Consider the following 16,986-nt stretch of genomic DNA (forward strand, 5'->3'; position numbering starts at 1 on the left):
CTTTGGCATTCAATAAGAGCAATGTGTGTGCGGTGTGTGTGCATTTGTTTATGTGGCGTGGTGTTCAGAATATGTTTGGCTTGTTTACGTACGCTGATTATCTGATGTTAAATAACTTCTGGTGAAATGTCGATTTTTTTCTAGTGTTTGTTTGGTCTCTGCAGTAGTAGCAAGTCTGCAGATGGACAACTATGTCTCAGTGGTGTGTTCCTGGATTGTCCGGGTTGTTTTTTAAGACTGGACAGTAGCATGTAGGAAGCTAATCATAAGGTATCAGTTTGACCTAGGCTAGCGTTTTTACAGTTGTTTGCACGGAGGGTTTGGGATTTGTTCTGGTGCCAGAGAGTTGAAAAACAAACTTTGGGGAAAAAACTGCATTCGTAAATGTCACGTTTTACTTTTTACAAGCTGACCGACTACAGTGCAGGAAGGGTGGGACAAATACCACACCAACCAAACGTCACATCCTACTTTTACAACCATTTTTTTGTCTCTAAGTTTGCATTTCTGAACCTGGACCACAATATTCAATATTATTTTGTTGTTGATTGAACAAATGACCTGCAAAATCAGATATAAAAAACACATTTCTTCTGCAGATATTTCGTATTATAGCAACCAAGGTGCCTCAGCTGAAAATAATATTTTTTTTATGATGCAATAGGTTGATAAAGCTTATTGGTTTTGTACGTCCTATGAGTCTAAAGACTGTCATCTTGTTTCTGCAACTGTAATTGTTTTAAAATAAAGTTGAGGGCATTTTTAACCGTTGCAATTGTTAAAGTGTAGAAGTGACCATGACCAGCATTGAGAGAGTAAAAATAGTTTTTTACGCTTTAAGTCTTTCATAAGGAGACTAAAAGTGTTGACATAAGTTTATCAACGTATCAGGTCATAAATTATTCCCATAGGGAAACTCGTGTCTGCAATGATGTCACAGGTGATGATCTCATATGATGAGCTCAGTGTTATTAAACTGCGTCTGCCAGGAGACACTTCACTGATTCTATCAGACTGTCTGTTGTGGGAGAGAAATACACTTTATTCCAGCAGGCTGACTTTCTGTACAAACCAGACAAGTGAACTTTTTCCACACCTGTAGAATCTGTATCGAATTTGGCTGTAAATATTTTGTGGGTTTTTGTGCCAGGTCCTCAGGGTGAGAAAGGCAAGGATGGGTTAACTGGTAGAGATGGTGAGTTGTGTCATGCACGTACATACATCACGTATTTTAAATGCAGTTGATTTTTTTACGTTTGTCAGTTACCTGTCAAAATAATATAAGAATCTGTTTCTGTAGGTAAACCAGGGTCTCGAGGTCTACCAGGGCCAAAAGGTGAAGCGGGTTCCAGGGGTCCATCTGGGGCTCCAGGGACTAAAGGAACAACAGGTCCTACAGGTATCAATCTTCTTTTGAAGTGTCTTTCTCATGGGTCAGCAGATTGGTTGAAACTCTGAAAACTCAAAAAATATGCAATGACAAATAGGTTGATATTTCTTTTATGGAAAATATTGTTATTGTTTTTGTCTAATTTACAGATCACCCATAGAAGCACCCAAAGAACACACAAGTGCAGAGTAGAATGTGTTCCAGTATAAAAGTATTTGAGAAATGGTCTTTGTACATTGATTTATTGAACTGTATCCTGTAATAACAGAGCCTCGTTCTCTTGTGGAGTGCTGACCTGCGACTGGCAGTGTAGTTTCGCCTCACGTTGACTTTTGTGCCATAAGAGACACTATATCGAGAAACTGCATCGTCAGCGTTGAGCCCCAAGTCCACTGCCAAAATATTTGTGCTTAGACCGCACTATAAAAACTCCTTTTTAGTTCACAGCATGAAGCGCTATGCTTGGTTTTCCTAAAAACGCACACACAGGTTAGCATATCTGTTACCCCAAAACTTGAAGATAATATAAAATTTAGTATTGTTATAATTGTTGTAACACAACCACAGGTATGAGGGATTTTTTACCCTAAATGGGCCTAACTGAGCAGCTCCACAGACATCTGAATATAATCTAAGGTGAACATGAGACATGTATAGAATAATTACCTCTTATTTCTTCCATATGTTTGTCATTGAATTGTTGGATTTGCCATTTTTCTTTGACTTCATATAGATTTCTGCTAAATGCATTATTGTAAAACACTACATTGTTACACAGAAAACCCTGTCTGCGTGAAGGTATGGTAACAAATGATACCATGGTACTTTAACCATGTTGCAGAATGGTCGCAATAATTAAATGCCGTAAGGTATAAAATGCAATGCAGTATAACTATGGTAACTTTTTCAAAAATGTAAAATGTGAATCGCCCCTAATGCTTGTAACTGAAGGATGGTACTGGAAATGACAAATAGGGTGTGATCATATAGTTCAAGGTGCTCCTCTGTGTGTGTGTTTGCCCCTGACTGAACCGAATACCGGTCCATCTTCTTCCTGTGAAAGGGAAACAGGATGTCCTCTTTACATTATGCTCTTCCGTTCACACAATGGACTGTTATGCATTTAAGTAGCATCACACAAAGAAAAGCTTGACTGGACTGTGACATTCAGAAAGTGAAAATGTTTAAGTAGACTAATGAAATTCATCCTTTCCATTCTCTTCAAATGATAAGTTTTTTGCATTAAATTACCTTTTAGATTGATGAGATAGGGAGGGATGACAGGAGAAATAATACATTTTGCCTCATAAAGGAGATAATTATTTCCCTTTTGCAATTTTCTAAATATTTGTTATTTTATAGAAGGCTTCAGCGGCAGCAACATATACCTCCGCAAAGATTCTATAACTGTGAGTAGTTTTAATTTCATTAAATATAATTAATATGCAATAAAATATTAATATAGATTAATACTGATGTAAATTCAATATAAAATAAATAGTTTTATTACTTGCCAGACCGATAACCAAACACAGACCGGACAATAACTTCAGGCCAGTGACGTGGGTTCGATGAAACTGTCTAAAACAAATGTTTAAGCTAAATGTGAACCTCAGGAGACAACAAATATTACTCGGACACACGCCTGGTCCGAAGCTAACTTCCTGTGTTTGGTTATAAATGAAGAGTTTGTTTCCAAAATTTAAAAAAATCAAGTTTTTTTTATTTTAATATCTTTTTATTGTGTTTTATTGTTTTAGTTAGCTGTATTTTTTTGTTATTATGGCTTAAATAAAAACAAACCAACTGCAGTTTGATTGATATTCATTGGAATGCACAATAAAAAACATTATTTTTTTAAATAAAATGTAAACGATCTCATTTTGGAAATAAACTCTTCAAATATAACAATTTATTTTATATTTATTTTATAATGTTATTAATTTATATTAATTATTTTTTTGTATATTCATTGTATTTAATTTAATTAAAACTACTGTACTCAACTGTTGTTGATTCTTTGCAGAGGTCTACCGGAAGTTATGTTCGGGCCACATAATGTTTGTTTATGTTGCTGCTGAAACCGTCTATATGAGCTTGTTATAAATAGTATTATAATATCTTATTTGATATTATATTTTATTTTTAAATCACATTTGAAAACCCGATACCACAGCTTGGGATAAGTTTAAAAAACAGACTTTTTGAAAGTAAACAGTAAATAGACAATTTAAAATATTGTTTCCTTTTGCTAAATCAGTAAGTTTTAAGTTTTATGTCACACACCCATGATATGTAGTAAAACGCTTTGCTCTTCCCAGATTGTGCGATAAAATTATATTTTAGAGATAACAACAAAACTAAAAATGGAAAATAGAAGATTAAAACACAGAAAATTAAGAGAATTGTATAATCTGAAGAATTTACAACAACAAAGCATAAAGCAGATGTTCTTCGGTATAATCATGCGTTTTCACTCCAGCTGATCTCGTGCACCAGCTGTTACATGTAAGTGAGGTTTCCACTTAATCAAAACTAACAGCCGATGAGGAACCAGCTGGAGGAACCTTCTGGAGAGGCACACGTTCACACACACATCCAAACAGAGACACGTATGACTCAGCGCGGTCATTCGCCAGTTCTTAATTTATTACACACCAGAGACGCTAATATGCGCCGGCATTTAACAGTGTTTATATGCTTTCCAGCTTTCCCTGTTAGAGTCCAGTGCATGGATATTATAATGCCCCTCTTGTTAATTACAGCCCACACACAAAGGGTTTGTTCCAATAGTCCCACAATGCACAGCAAGTCACATTATGGGTTTTCGGCCAAATAAGTGATATTCCTAATGGTAGAGTCCGAAACGCATTGCAGACAGAAATAAGTCACTTGTGTCATAAACGTAAAACTCGTAATCTGCCTGACCTAAGTGTTGTTTGATGTATTATGATTGAGCGAACTTTAGAATACTTTTGCAGATTGTTCCTGCTTAGTGTGTAGGGAACAGTTATAACTGCATGGGGACGCTGTGATTCTTAAAGCCATTTCGGAGATGGAGAAAGACACATTCAACTGTTCCTGGAACAGCCAAGTATTGAAACTCAATACCTAATTTTACCTCAGTCGGTGCTTTTTATTTCCCTATTTGACTTTGAATATCTCGAATGTCTTTTTTACATCTATATCCTGTTGTGTTGAACTGGACAACTGTGTGTTGTATCAGACAACTCACAGGTTTTGAAAGCTCTTCTTGCATTGAGTCTCTTTTTTGTTTTCTTTCTTTCCTCAGGTCCTCAGGGACCACAGGGCCTCCCAGGTGAGCGGGGCCTTCCTGGGCCACCCGGCCCTCCCGGACCTCCAGCCTCCCAACCGGAACAAGATGCTGGTATGAGTAAATTCTTAGACACAAAATATTGAATTGAAATACTTTGAGTATTTGTAACAAATGCACATTTCCATGAGGAACATTACTTCATAGCGAATTAAAACCAAGACACAAACTTCATAAAACAAACATGCAATTTGGTTTAATTAGGCATATTTCTATTAAATGTATTTGTAAGAAAATTAACTTCATGGTCAAGATGATTTGTATAAGTTAGAGCCAATGTACAGTCAGCTGGGCATTACAAATTCAAAGCTTCAGATGGATTGCGAACACAGATGAGAAAATGCAGAGAAGAGAAATAAAACATTGATGAATATGGAGATAAATGGAACCACTATTATAGTAAATAAGAGGGCATAGGCCTATTTCTTCCCTCCTTCGGCTCTTTTCCTTCCCAGCAACTGATTAAAATGGCAGGTTTCAGGAGGTAACACAGGCTAGACTCAATAGTCACATGCTGGGAAAAAGACCTGTCTGTCTGATGCTGATGTCATTCAATCACTTCCAGATGTGCATGGCCAAAACTGCAGGGCAGAGCAGGAGGAAGAGAGTGTGTGTGTGTATGCACAAGGTTGTCTTGAGACTTAAACTCAGTTAAGCTTCAAGCACGAGGGAGTGTTTTAGAATTAAGCAATAATATTTTAGTATGTGTTTCGTCACTCTTGAAGAAGACTGGCCCGTGTAGCAGGCTAACACTTAACCTCAACTCTGCTCTCTTTTAAAGGGGACAGCAGTCGACCCAGACCTCATAAAGTTGAAGAATTTAGCAATTGAGGCCTTAAAGATTAGTAAAGACTTTAATTCCCATGATTCCACCTTCAAAGAGTAATTAAAGGTCCTGTGAGGGAGTGCCATAGGAAAACAGTCTTATTGGAGTTTCCTGTCTGAGTCTAAGCTCTGGGAAACCTCTGCTACAGACGGCACAGCCGCAAACTCACCTGCTGGAAAGAGTCATTTCATAGGATAACCATTGATAAGAACCTTGCCAGCAGTTACAAAATATCATCCATCAAGTGAGCGTGGTATCTTGAACCAGAGGAGTCCAAATGTTATCCATACTACGGACAGAGACTATAATTCTTATTTTAACTTGAGTAGACTATGGAGATAATTTTTTGTACTTATTAATGTATGAAATTGAAAGGATTGGAACATTGAAAAGTCGGCACATAAAACTGCCACAACCAATAGCTTGACGTGTGACAATTTATACTACACCAATATTTTACAATCTGCTTCATATGTAGTTATAACGTCACTGTTCATTCTTATCTAAACATCGCCATCTACAGACAAGTTGATGTAATGACTCTTCAGCATTGGTCACTTTGAACTTGGACCTTTACCATTAAATTTTCAGCCTAAATTTTGAAATTGCACAAGTGAAGATTGCAGTTCAGCACAAAGAGTGTGAATCCGAATGAATACAGTAATATAAAGTATGTGTATTTACAGGCCTGAAAAAGGAAAGTCTTCTCCATAACAACTTCCCTGACCTCCGAGCGACCCCGCCGCATGGCCCACCCGGTCCGCCTGGACCCACAGGTCAGTGAAACATACTTTTGTAACGAATGCACAATGCAGTTTGTGCATGCAGTGCAGTTGGTTGTCAATCCTCCTCAACAAATTCTGAACCAATTCTCCTTTTTAAAATTTGAAATAATGACTATTGAAATGCTATTGTTTAGTATACCATGGTCTGTCTGAATACTCGATTCCGATTGGCTTGAAGGTGTGCATTGAAACCGGTTAATGCCCAGGTAGTTCCAGTTTGATCAACATTCGAAATGAATTCGCTGCCTAAAATGTAAATATATATCGCACAGACACACAGTGCCATTGGTCACCGAAACAGCACTGCTTCACGTCGAGTGGTTCTTCACCTCCACGCCGTGCATTAAAACCCATTAAAGCACAGCTAGCCATGGATTATCCCTTACTTGAGTTGCCTTAGCTTCATTGTCAAGCTTTTGTATCTGTTTTATTTGTGCCCTAGTTAACTGTCTCAAAGAAAATATGGAGATCATATTCTATATAAATCTGAGTCATACATGTTTGTGAACTCAGTGTGACCTCACTTTAATAACATTGCAGTCATTAATTCTTATGTCGTAATGTGTGCACATATTGGCATGTAATCCTCCACACATTTCGAACTGCGTATTGAAAACATCACACCATAAATAATTGTTGCCAGACTCATTTTGGCTTATTAAATTGGCCTGTCCTTATTTGCTCATTGTTTACAATACAATAACACAATACAATTATATTTATATAGCACAATTTTAAAACACCCAAAGGTGACCAAAGTGCTTCACAGAAAGATGATGATCAAAGTTTTAAAACACACAACACAAAAGTTTCAATTTATAAAAACAATACTCAATAAAACACACACTGTACTGTACATAGGCGAATGTTTTCTCAAAAGTAAAATCCTCAAACAGTAAATATATAAATAAAACAAAGAAATAAGTCTTTAGAGTGGACTTGAAAATAGATAGAGACGGGGCAGTTCTAATAGGCAGGAGGCTATTCCATAGTTTGGGGCCAGCGACAGAAAAAGCATGGTCAACTCTGTTTTTTGTTTATCCATCATTTAAAAAATGGACTTCACTATTGACAATATGTGTCAAGTATAACAGAAAATACGACTCTCTTGGATGTAAAACTGATTGGAATACTGTTTTAAAAGACACCTATCCTTTATTCTCCAAGAAATTACATTTTTACGTCTGTCTTTACTTAAAACCGATTAACCCCAGGGGGTTAACCACAAGTAATCATCTTATACATGAGAATATTTATGATCTTTTACATGTTAAACATCACTGACCCCGAACAAATATAAATGTATAAGTCATACATTCTGCTGTAAATCAGGCTGCGGTAATGAGGTCACCGATTTAACACCCAGCTTTCAACACTGCTTAAGTCATTCAAGTTTTATATGACTGGCTTATTTATCATATTCAATAAAGTTGTCACCAAGTTATAGAAAAGGGTCATTTTTATGCTGGTGGTTCAACGTCATTTCAAAATTTCATTTACATTTGGCAGACCCTTCAGAACGAGTGCATTTAGGGTATACGTTTTATGATTTTATTTTTCTTGGGTATCAAACCCATGACCTTTGTGTTTCTAATGCAAGGCTCAAGCCATTGAGCCACAAGATTTTAAAGTACACATTTCTATTCATTTCATTTATACAAATATTTAAGTGAGTTAAATAAAGTTTGTTTTGAAACCCGTTGCGATTATTCTATTAATGAGAACTATTTAAAATGTAAATTCGGTCAGGTAACACAACTGTGATATGAGTGTTACACTGGGCATTCAAATGGGGTGGCATTGCACATCATGTGCAAAGAGCTCTGAACATAAAACATATATCCTTATAGACACTAGTTTTTTTTAAATATGTGTCTCCCATGCAGGACCTCCAGGACCAATGGGACCCACTGGACCACCAGGAGCTGTCGGACAGACTGTAAGCTAGAGCACTTGTGTGAGTGTGTCAGTGTAAGTGTGTACAAACCATGTGATTTTTTTTCCTTGCGTGTTAAGGGAAATCCCGGAGCTCCTGGCTTGCAAGGCCCGGTGGGTCCAAAGGGAGAACGGGGAGAGAGAGTGAGTACAAACAAAAGCTAAACCATACCCATTATGCAACACGCTCTGTGTATATCACCCCTCACACCTAATTTACCCCGTAGGGACCTCTTGGATATCCAGGAGAGAGAGGGTTTAAAGGGGAGCCGGTAAGATGCCCACTTAACTCTGGAACACAGAGTGCACTTTTTTTTCAACAAAATTTCTTGGTTTAGAAGGGATTTGAAGACACAACGGGATTATTTTAAACCAGGACTAAGTCTTAGTTTAATAAGGAAATTTAAGTGATTTTAACAAACATGCATTATACTAAAAACACAAAGGCAATGATGTAATTTAAGATACATGTATGTCCGTGCAAGTTCTCTTACATTTATTTTAGTCTAGGAATAGTCTAATCCCTGTCTGGGAAACTGCCCCAATGAGAATCTTGGCTAATTCTTGACTAATCATTATTCCTCATAGGGAGAAACAGGACCTAAAGGAGAGCCAGGAGAGAAAGGTCTTCCGGTAAGACACGCCCATCAGGTGCATGAGGGAATGTGCGGGCATAAATCTCAGAGGATGATCCGTACCCAAGCTCATTTTCCGTTCTTGGCAAATATCAGTAACTGTTTTAAATGCATTGATTATTCCAATAATTCAACAAGGATTTGATTGAGATTAATGCAGCAATAATCTCTTTCTGTAATTACCCTTCTCATTATGCCTGCTTGTCTTTTCTAGAGCGATTCAAACGTAAGAGATTTTGACACTTGCCGTGGTGTTTTTTGTTGTTCGCGGTTTACAGATTTTCATTGTTCATCCTGTCGTCCATCTGTGTTTTAACATCAGCGATCATGTTAAATCCTTCAGTGGAATTTTCGTCATGTGCAAATGAGACCAAATTGTAACCTGCCATTATTTATCAATGAAATAGAATCGGAGATATCACAGAAATGAAAGAACATGAAAACTCCACTGTAATGATTTGCGCCACTATCACTGTTCATTGCTTACTTGCAGTACTCACTGTTAGCACATTTTATGTCTTGGTTCAATTTCAAACGTGCACCGATAATATTGTTTCCATGTGTTTTGATACAACTGATCGGAGTTGATCTCCCATATACAGTACACTGTCCATAGGGAGATTCTGAACTAGTCTCAGGTTAGCCTTAAAGGAATAGTTCACCCAAAAATGAAAGTTGCATTCATCATTTACTTTCCCTCATGTCATTCCAGACCGGTATGACTGACTTCGTTCTGCAGAACACAAAAGAAGATATCATGAATAATGTTGGGAACCAAACAACACTCCACTGACTTCCATTATTTGTTTCGTTTCTCATACTATCTTCTTTTGTGTGCCACATAAGAAAGAGACAAATCCAGCTTTAGGACGACACGAGGGTGAATAAATAATGACAGAATTTTAGGTGAACTTTCCATTTAAGGGGCCTGTTGTTGTTGTATTTGATATTGTACTTGATGTATATTTTGATTGGTTGGTGGTTGGGCCTGTCTCTTGAGTGTTTCCCCTGTCCTCTAAAGCTGTCCGATTCCTGCTCATCACTGTCTCCATGGCTGCCTTTCACAGCCAACAGTCTCTTAGCTACCAGCTCTTGCATATACCCAACACACAGAGAGTTGGAAAGAAAAACAACCTGCATGGTTTTAAAGTGAATGTGTATGTGTGTTGTGTATATGCTTCATTATAGCATCTTCAGGGATAGTGATGTTGGTTTGTGTTTGGGTGTGTGGGTGGATACAGCTATCCTTCAGTGTCCCACAATGCATCGCGGCATGTTTCCATCTCATCATACACCTTGCATTCTTCTCTTTCGCCTCCTCAACTCGCATATAACCATCATATGAGTTTAGTACCGCTTTGGTGATAACAAGTATAAATCTATTTAGATCGTTTCATAATTCATTGTTGGTCACAAACTCGCATGTTGCTGAGCAACATGACTTATGGTTTTCCACTTGGCTTGCCAACCCCAGAACATGTGGGTTATTTAAGCAATATAAATCATAACATAATGTTTTTTTATCCTATATTATGAGTAACTTATCTGCTGTATAGACTCCTTAGAGATATATTCATGACACATAGACCATTCCACCACTCAAAGATTAATCTTTTCACACTTTTCACTGTGAGGCCAAGCACTCTGTGGAGAATGATTTTGGACCGTAGCCATACTTGTTTCTCTTAATGAATATAGTATTTTATTCAGAAACGTAGATGATATATTGTTTAGTTTTATTTGGCAAGATAAACTACCTTTTTACTCTCGCAGGCACTAACTTTAACATTAACCTTACATCTTTCTTTTTCCAAGCGCATATTGTGTAGAATGTATGTGACAACTTTCTTTACACTGTTTGACAAATGCCAACCAAAGCCACAACTATTCAAAATCTAACTTTTGAATTTGTTTTATCACATTTATAGCATATATTTGTTTAAAAAAAAACTACAAATAAAGGTTATGTAAGAGGTTGTTAATCTTTTCGACAATGCTGTAGGAGAACCGTTTTTTGTTCCCCCAAAAAAACTAAAAATGTTAATAATTTTAAAAAGTTGTAATAATTTGTCGAACTCGGGACATCCAAAGCGTACCATATGTCGGAGAACTTGCCACAAGGCTATCAGCTCCTACAGCATCCTTTATTTTTAAGAGTTGATTTGGTAATATATTTGTATCATAAAATAGTTTTTTGCTTTAATTAGATGCAAGTTGTTTCGTAAACTTCCGGATCTTCAATGTGAGCTGGTGATGGTGGCTTTGGTATACAGGCATTCTTAACCTTGAGATGAGTAGACTAAAGTATGTGCGCATAGTCAACCGAGTAAATGACTTGCACATCTCTTTAGATTAAACAAAGCTGCTCACCTCTTGGGATAACATAGTTTGAGTCTACTGGGAATGTTAAATGCATGTTTAAATCTAAAATGACTGAACATTCGGTGTTGATTTGCTCTTAAGAGCCTCTGGCCTGGCCTGAATCAATGCATGCTGTTTTGGTAAGACTTGCAGCATGGCCTGATGAAACGAATGAAAACAAAGGCAGACGAAAGACCTTAATCTGTTGGTGTAGTTAACTGGGGTTTCGTAGCGGTTGGGAGCTGAGAATTTAACACTCTAACTGTGGTAATGGTTTGGGATTAATGTAATAGATTAACAGAATGACTTTGCATCTTGGCGATGGCTTTGTTTGGCTTGTGCTCAATACCATGACAGCTGTATCTATCTCCACAGGGGGATGGGATACACCAAATCCGTGAGGCCCTGAAGATCTTAGCCGAGAGGGTTTTAATCCTCGAGACTATGATCGGTATCCATGGTGAGTAGAGGCCAGTCGTAGGGTCAGGTTTGAAGGACGTAGGGTCAGGGATTTCAATACCCAACAACATTTAGAAAGCGAGTGAGGAGCAAAGTGTGGTGGAGGACAGGGGTCAAGTACTCGGGAAAAGGCACATTGCCATCCGTAAGCCCCCGCCATGCTTGTCAAAACTCTTAATCTTTAATAGGACTTAAATTTGAAGAAGTTCCAAGACTTGCAGGCTGACTTAGAGCTGCTGGCTCGCAGGGTGCAGCTGCTGGAGGCGATCATCTGGCCAGGTAATGCCCTCCTTCCCTTGCCTAGTCAGTGTCCTGCCATCTACTGGCCAACTAGAAGACCAAATTTACAAAGACTCCAAACCCCATTCGGGCCAGACTCCAGCAGTATTTCCAAGTGCTTTTATTAGTTGTTTTTCTTTGTAATGCTACACAAGTATTTATATCATATGACTGAGGATCCTTTGAAGGGCCAGTTCACCCAAAAATACTAATTCTGTCTTCATTTACTCAACCTCGAGTTGATCTTTATAATTTTTTTTGCTCTGATACACACAGAGAAAGATATTTGGAAGAATGTTTGAAACCACACAGTTGACTACCATAGTAGGATAAATTACAATGGTAGTCAAAAACGGTTTGCTGTCCTACATTTTTCAAAAGATCTAATTTTGGGCTCAACAACACATTGCTTTATATAGGTGTCTATGGTAATCAATGGTTGCCAAAAACTGTTTGGTTACAAGCCTTCTTCCAAATAGCTATCTCTGTGTGAAATTTATACGGATTTGCAACAACTTGTGGGTGTATAATAACAATAAATGAATTTGTATTTCATTCCAAACCTATGACTTTCTGCTGCAGAACACAAAATAAATTATTTTGGAGAACATTGGTAATCAAACAACACTGGCCCCCATTATATGGAACCACTGAGACATTTCTCAGAATATCTTCTTTTGTGTTCCACAGAAGAAGGAGTTATATAAGGGTTTTGAACAACTTGAGGGTGAATAACTGACTAATTTTGTCAGTAGAATTTTGGTTGAACTATCCCTTTCAAAATGTACAGAGTTAATTGACTGTCATTTATCTGTTGCCTGTGACTGTACAAAGGTATAACAAAGTAGCCACTACTCTCTTTTCCTCCAACAGAACCAGATCTAGGGTCAGGAGATGGTCTATATGGCACATCCTCTCCAGACATCTATCGGATTAAAAGGGCCAGGATGTCATCCTTCCGGGTCAACTCGCCCTTAATCACTGCTGAGGCCAAGATTCGAGGGAAGTAGTCTTCATATTTCAAAGAATGAAGCCATTGTTTCCATCTTGATTCCATCCGTCCATCAGCTGAACTGGCAACATCTACGCACGTCCCCTCAGACACACGTTGTACAGATCCAATAACCATCTGTGATAACTGCTTTGGAATCTTCCAGTTCATCAGGAAGGGGAGACACCTCAGGGAAGACCAAATGGTGCTGTATCAATTAACCACATCGAACGGGACTCGGGATAGATTCCTAGCACCTCTCCTCTGGCAAATCATGCGCACAATGATTTGCCTTTGTTACGTGACAACCAAACAAACTGAATCAGTCTCAGAAGAAATTCTACTCACATGAAACGGAAACACGTTTTAAAATATAATATATAGAAACAGTAATGGTGCTTGTACAATTGTTTTCAAAACTGCAGGGCAAGTAGGGTACAAAACCTGATGGAATTTGTGATGAAAATGATGGTCTTTGGGAGAGCATCAAACCGTATTATTATCTTTCTAGATGCTGTTAAGAGCTCATCATTATTAACTTTGGCAAATGTACTGTATGAGGAAAATGCACATATTCACGACACATAAAGATTCCACTACTCGGCCGATAAAAACATTTGATATTCTCTTCTTGACGTTAAATGCACTATGTAGATAGAAAAACGCCTTGTTTTTCAGAGGGGAAGGACAATTTGAAGTTCATAAATATCCAAATTCAACATTTGTAAACTTTTCGTATACCAATTGGAATGGCTATGAGTTTTCTTTCCCAGTCCTTTACATTCAAGACAGATTTGAGTAGAAACACCATCTTACAATATGTGTGTCAAGGCTTTTGAATCCCAAATCTAAGTTTTTCTGATTTAAATATTGTAATTTCTAATACAGGAAAAATATTAAGACTATAATACACGAGTATGCAAGTATCCCTTTCCAAAACAAATGTGCACTTCCGGGAGTCTCTTTCTCAAAACCAGACAGAATCCAACTGGAGCAGTAGGAAAGCTACACATATAACTTGAATTCTGTTTTTGCGTTTCATGCATGTCTTTCCATCACAGTCACATGCATAGGACTGGTTTCCTTCCTGAAGAATTTCCATGACTGTCTTTGTATTCCTATATAAATGTTGTATTAATTATTTATAGATGATTTTTAGCAGTTGATGTTTTCCTATACTGATTCATGTAACGTCACTTGTATTTTTCCATTTCTAGCCTCTTTCCAAACTGTGTGAATTTGTCTTGCCACAGTGTGCAGTCTTACCGGTTGGTGTTAAAACAAAATAAACGTTGTTGAGTGTTTCTTTTTTAATACGATCCATATTTTCATCAATACACTATACATGAATACTGTTTCTAATACAACCCATGTAATGTTTTAATGAAGCCTATTCTCTTTCCAATGAACTATAACTTAAGCAGGGCTCACATAATGACATATTCACATGCTTTGCCTAGCCTGGCAATGCGCAAATGTGTATATAATGACACCGTATCACAGCATCCAAAAATAAGTTAGTTTGGTCATAAAGAACATTTATGTTTACTCCATTGAGTAAAATGTATTTCTGCTTAGAGTATACGGTTTTAAATCCTAAAAGCTGCCAACACCATTACATAAATATATTAACGAAACAAATCTTACACAAGCATCATTCACTCAAATGTGTTACAGTTCATCTGATCGCAATATCATGCTTTAAGAATATTTTACGCAAAAACGAAAATTATTTTACCCTTATGTATTTTGTATCCAGTAGGACTTCCATTTAGTGGAACACAATGTTACACTTCCATGAAATTGAATATTATGCATAGCTATCGAGCAAGAATTTTAGTGACAGCTTAAACATTACAGCTATAATACAGTATCAGGATACCGGGGACAAAAAATATTAATTTTCAATCAATTTTGATGACCCATTGAATGGAAGAGAGCAGTGTGAATATTGGTCTAAATTTCTACTTTTATCCTTTTGTGCTTCACATCCAAAAGAAAGTTATATTGATTTGGAAGAACATGAAGATAACAGAATTTCCATTTTCAATAGAAAGCTGTTTTGTAATGGTCTGGATATCCATAAGCTGTTATTATGACCAGGACTTCTTTCCTTTAGAGATGACCACAGTCTCCGCCCCGATCTGATCATCAATAAGCAGGGAAATCGCTCCATCCAGCTGCCCTGTAGCAGCAAGAGCCACAACAGCTTTCTCTGTGGGGAAGCCCATTTTCTCCAGCTGTTGCAGTCTGAAAAAAACAGCGGTTTAATGCAAGATCATTATAAGCATAAACTTAAACATGCAATGCATCAGTACAACTCATCATTTGATAAATGTATCCAAGAAAAAATATATATTGAGGTTTTTAACTTTCAAAGCAGCACGAACCGTAAGGAAGATACTGAAGACTTGGGTACTTCAACTTTTTCATCTGCACCCTCAGGTGCATCCTGTAATGATGCCAAAATCCCGGCTCTTAGCAGCTGCTCCTCTAACATATGTGCATCTGTTGCCAAAGACTCCTGATGCCACTCAGGAACCGAATGTTGCCATATGAGCGAATGATCTTCCAACTGTGATCTGCTGGTTGATGGCAGGTGTCCCATCTGAGATGGCTCATCGCATGGCTCTGGTCTGTTACAGAATAACAATAATGCGAATTAAAAAAAACTTGACACGAGGCTCTTTTATAAAAACACTTAAAATATTACAAAAGGTTCACAATTACCTTTTTGAGGTCCTGATGTAAGTCGGCAAATGTGGATGAGAGGTAAAAGGAATGTATGCCCATTTTGGCAAACAGGCACATATGCACAGTCTCTCAATGTTCTCCAACATTTCAATAAACTCATTACTGTCTGTATAACACGTTAAGGGTAAAACATCACATGTCACAGAACTTTACCATAAAGGCTACTAAATGATATAAGTGTAAAGGATACAGTTGAGACCCAGGCAAATGGCATAAAAATGCAGCAGACCCGGAGCACTGGGAAGCAAGAAGAGGTCAAGTAGTAAAAAGAACCAAGGCAAGAACCAGACAGGTACACAGCGTAGAACTCTCCTCTGCTTCACCTGCCGACACTGAGCTGTGAACAGAGCTAGATGAGTGGCAGAGTATCCGCTGACCCTGCTGGCTTCATCCCCGGTCACAAAGAGAAACAGGGCAAAAATGGGAGGAAGGAGCACCGTGGAGATGAAGGACAGGGTGAGGAAGACAAAAGTTCCCCATCTTCGTTCTTGACATGGTCCGAGCCACAGCAGCAGAGTGATGTTGTAGAGAAAAGAGGTTAACTCCTCATGGCTGAAGGCATAGAATACGAAATCTGTAAATGCACAAGAAAATTGTGAACTGGGAATGAACCCCAAATCACGGTTTTGCACATAGTCTATTGCTTACCATAAAATCCAGGAAATTCACCGCCTGGTCCTAAACTTAGACTTGCGTGAATACCAAACAGCCAAGTTGACAAAATGAAAATGAGTATTAAAACTGTACCACTACAAATTCCTGGCTGGGCTGATCCAAACCACAGCCATGCCGAAAAAATATGATCAAGCATTGTAAACAGACTAGCGCATCGCTTGGTGGTTTGCACTTTTTAAAACCATTTATCTGCCTTTGTATGGTGGATCTTTATTTTCATACTTAAGGTAATGTTAACTTCTTAAGCATTTGATTGTGCGCTGCACTCCCGTATACCATTTACTACTACGCTAGCAAAATCAGATAACTTATGACGACTAACTGTGTACAAACTGCGTTTTCATTTAATATCCTTCAATCCGAAATAAAACCAAGCTACACAAGTAACCCATTTTGTCATTCGGGCACTCTTTTATTTTGACAGCGAACAACTTCCTGTTTTAGACGCGCGCATGGACGTTGGGTATTACGTTTTTTTTAAAGGTGATTAATTTGAATTTATTAAAACAATAATTACTTAGTAATTATATACTTTGATGTTAATCGGTTAGGTCATTAAACA

The 16,986-nt window shown here is 37.7% G+C and overlaps 2 protein-coding genes across 5 annotated transcripts in view; one reads left to right on the plus strand and one right to left on the minus strand.

Annotated features, from left to right (window-relative positions):
* The window catches only part of emid1 (EMI domain containing 1), a 60,615-nt gene extending 46,308 nt beyond the window's left edge, over positions 1-14,307 (plus strand). For 2 of the 4 annotated variants that reach the window (XM_079450816.1, XM_079450815.1), the window contains exons 7-16: positions 1,151-1,195; positions 1,301-1,399; positions 4,683-4,778; positions 6,237-6,326; positions 8,222-8,274; positions 8,352-8,414; positions 8,498-8,542; positions 8,859-8,903; positions 11,642-11,726; positions 12,878-14,307. In XM_079450816.1, coding sequence (XP_079306942.1) covers positions 1,151-1,195; positions 1,301-1,399; positions 4,683-4,778; positions 6,237-6,326; positions 8,222-8,274; positions 8,352-8,414; positions 8,498-8,542; positions 8,859-8,903; positions 11,642-11,726; positions 12,878-13,014 — 758 coding nt within the window. In that variant the 3' untranslated portion in view covers positions 13,015-14,307. Of the gene's footprint in view, positions 1-1,150; positions 1,196-1,300; positions 1,400-4,682; positions 4,779-6,236; positions 6,327-8,221; positions 8,275-8,351; positions 8,415-8,497; positions 8,543-8,858; positions 8,904-11,641; positions 11,727-11,913; positions 12,005-12,877 lie in introns of all 4 variants that reach the window. The other 2 variants (XR_013786310.1, XM_079450814.1) reach the window with 2 other exon arrangements.
* On the minus strand, positions 14,242-16,896 carry rhbdd3 (rhomboid domain containing 3). The gene is made up of 5 exons (XM_079450847.1): positions 16,398-16,896; positions 15,940-16,323; positions 15,726-15,855; positions 15,386-15,631; positions 14,242-15,245 (listed from the first exon to the last, which is right to left on the minus strand). Exons 1-5 carry the CDS (start codon positions 16,558-16,560, stop codon positions 15,089-15,091), a joined length of 1,080 nt encoding a protein of 359 aa, XP_079306973.1. The 5' UTR covers positions 16,561-16,896; the 3' UTR covers positions 14,242-15,088.
* Positions 16,897-16,986: the final 90 nt, after the last annotated feature.

This window comes from Barbatula barbatula, assembly GCF_947034865.1.
Source record: "Barbatula barbatula genome assembly, chromosome: 2".
Classification (NCBI taxonomy): domain Eukaryota; kingdom Metazoa; phylum Chordata; class Actinopteri; order Cypriniformes; family Nemacheilidae; genus Barbatula; species Barbatula barbatula.

What these genes read in the sequence shown, in the direction of transcription:
- rhbdd3 (XM_079450847.1), bottom strand. Translation starts at nt 16,560, where the DNA reads ATGCTTGATCATATTTTTTCGGCATGGCTGTGGTTTGGATCAGCCCAG. An exon ending in TACATCAGGACCTCAAAAAG is followed by an intron (nt 15,632 to 15,725) that starts GTAATTGTGAAC and finishes ATTCTGTAACAG; the next exon opens with ACCAGAGCCATGCGATGAGC. An exon ending in TCTTCAGTATCTTCCTTACG is followed by an intron (nt 15,246 to 15,385) that starts GTTCGTGCTGCT and finishes TGTTTTTTTCAG; the next exon opens with ACTGCAACAGCTGGAGAAAA.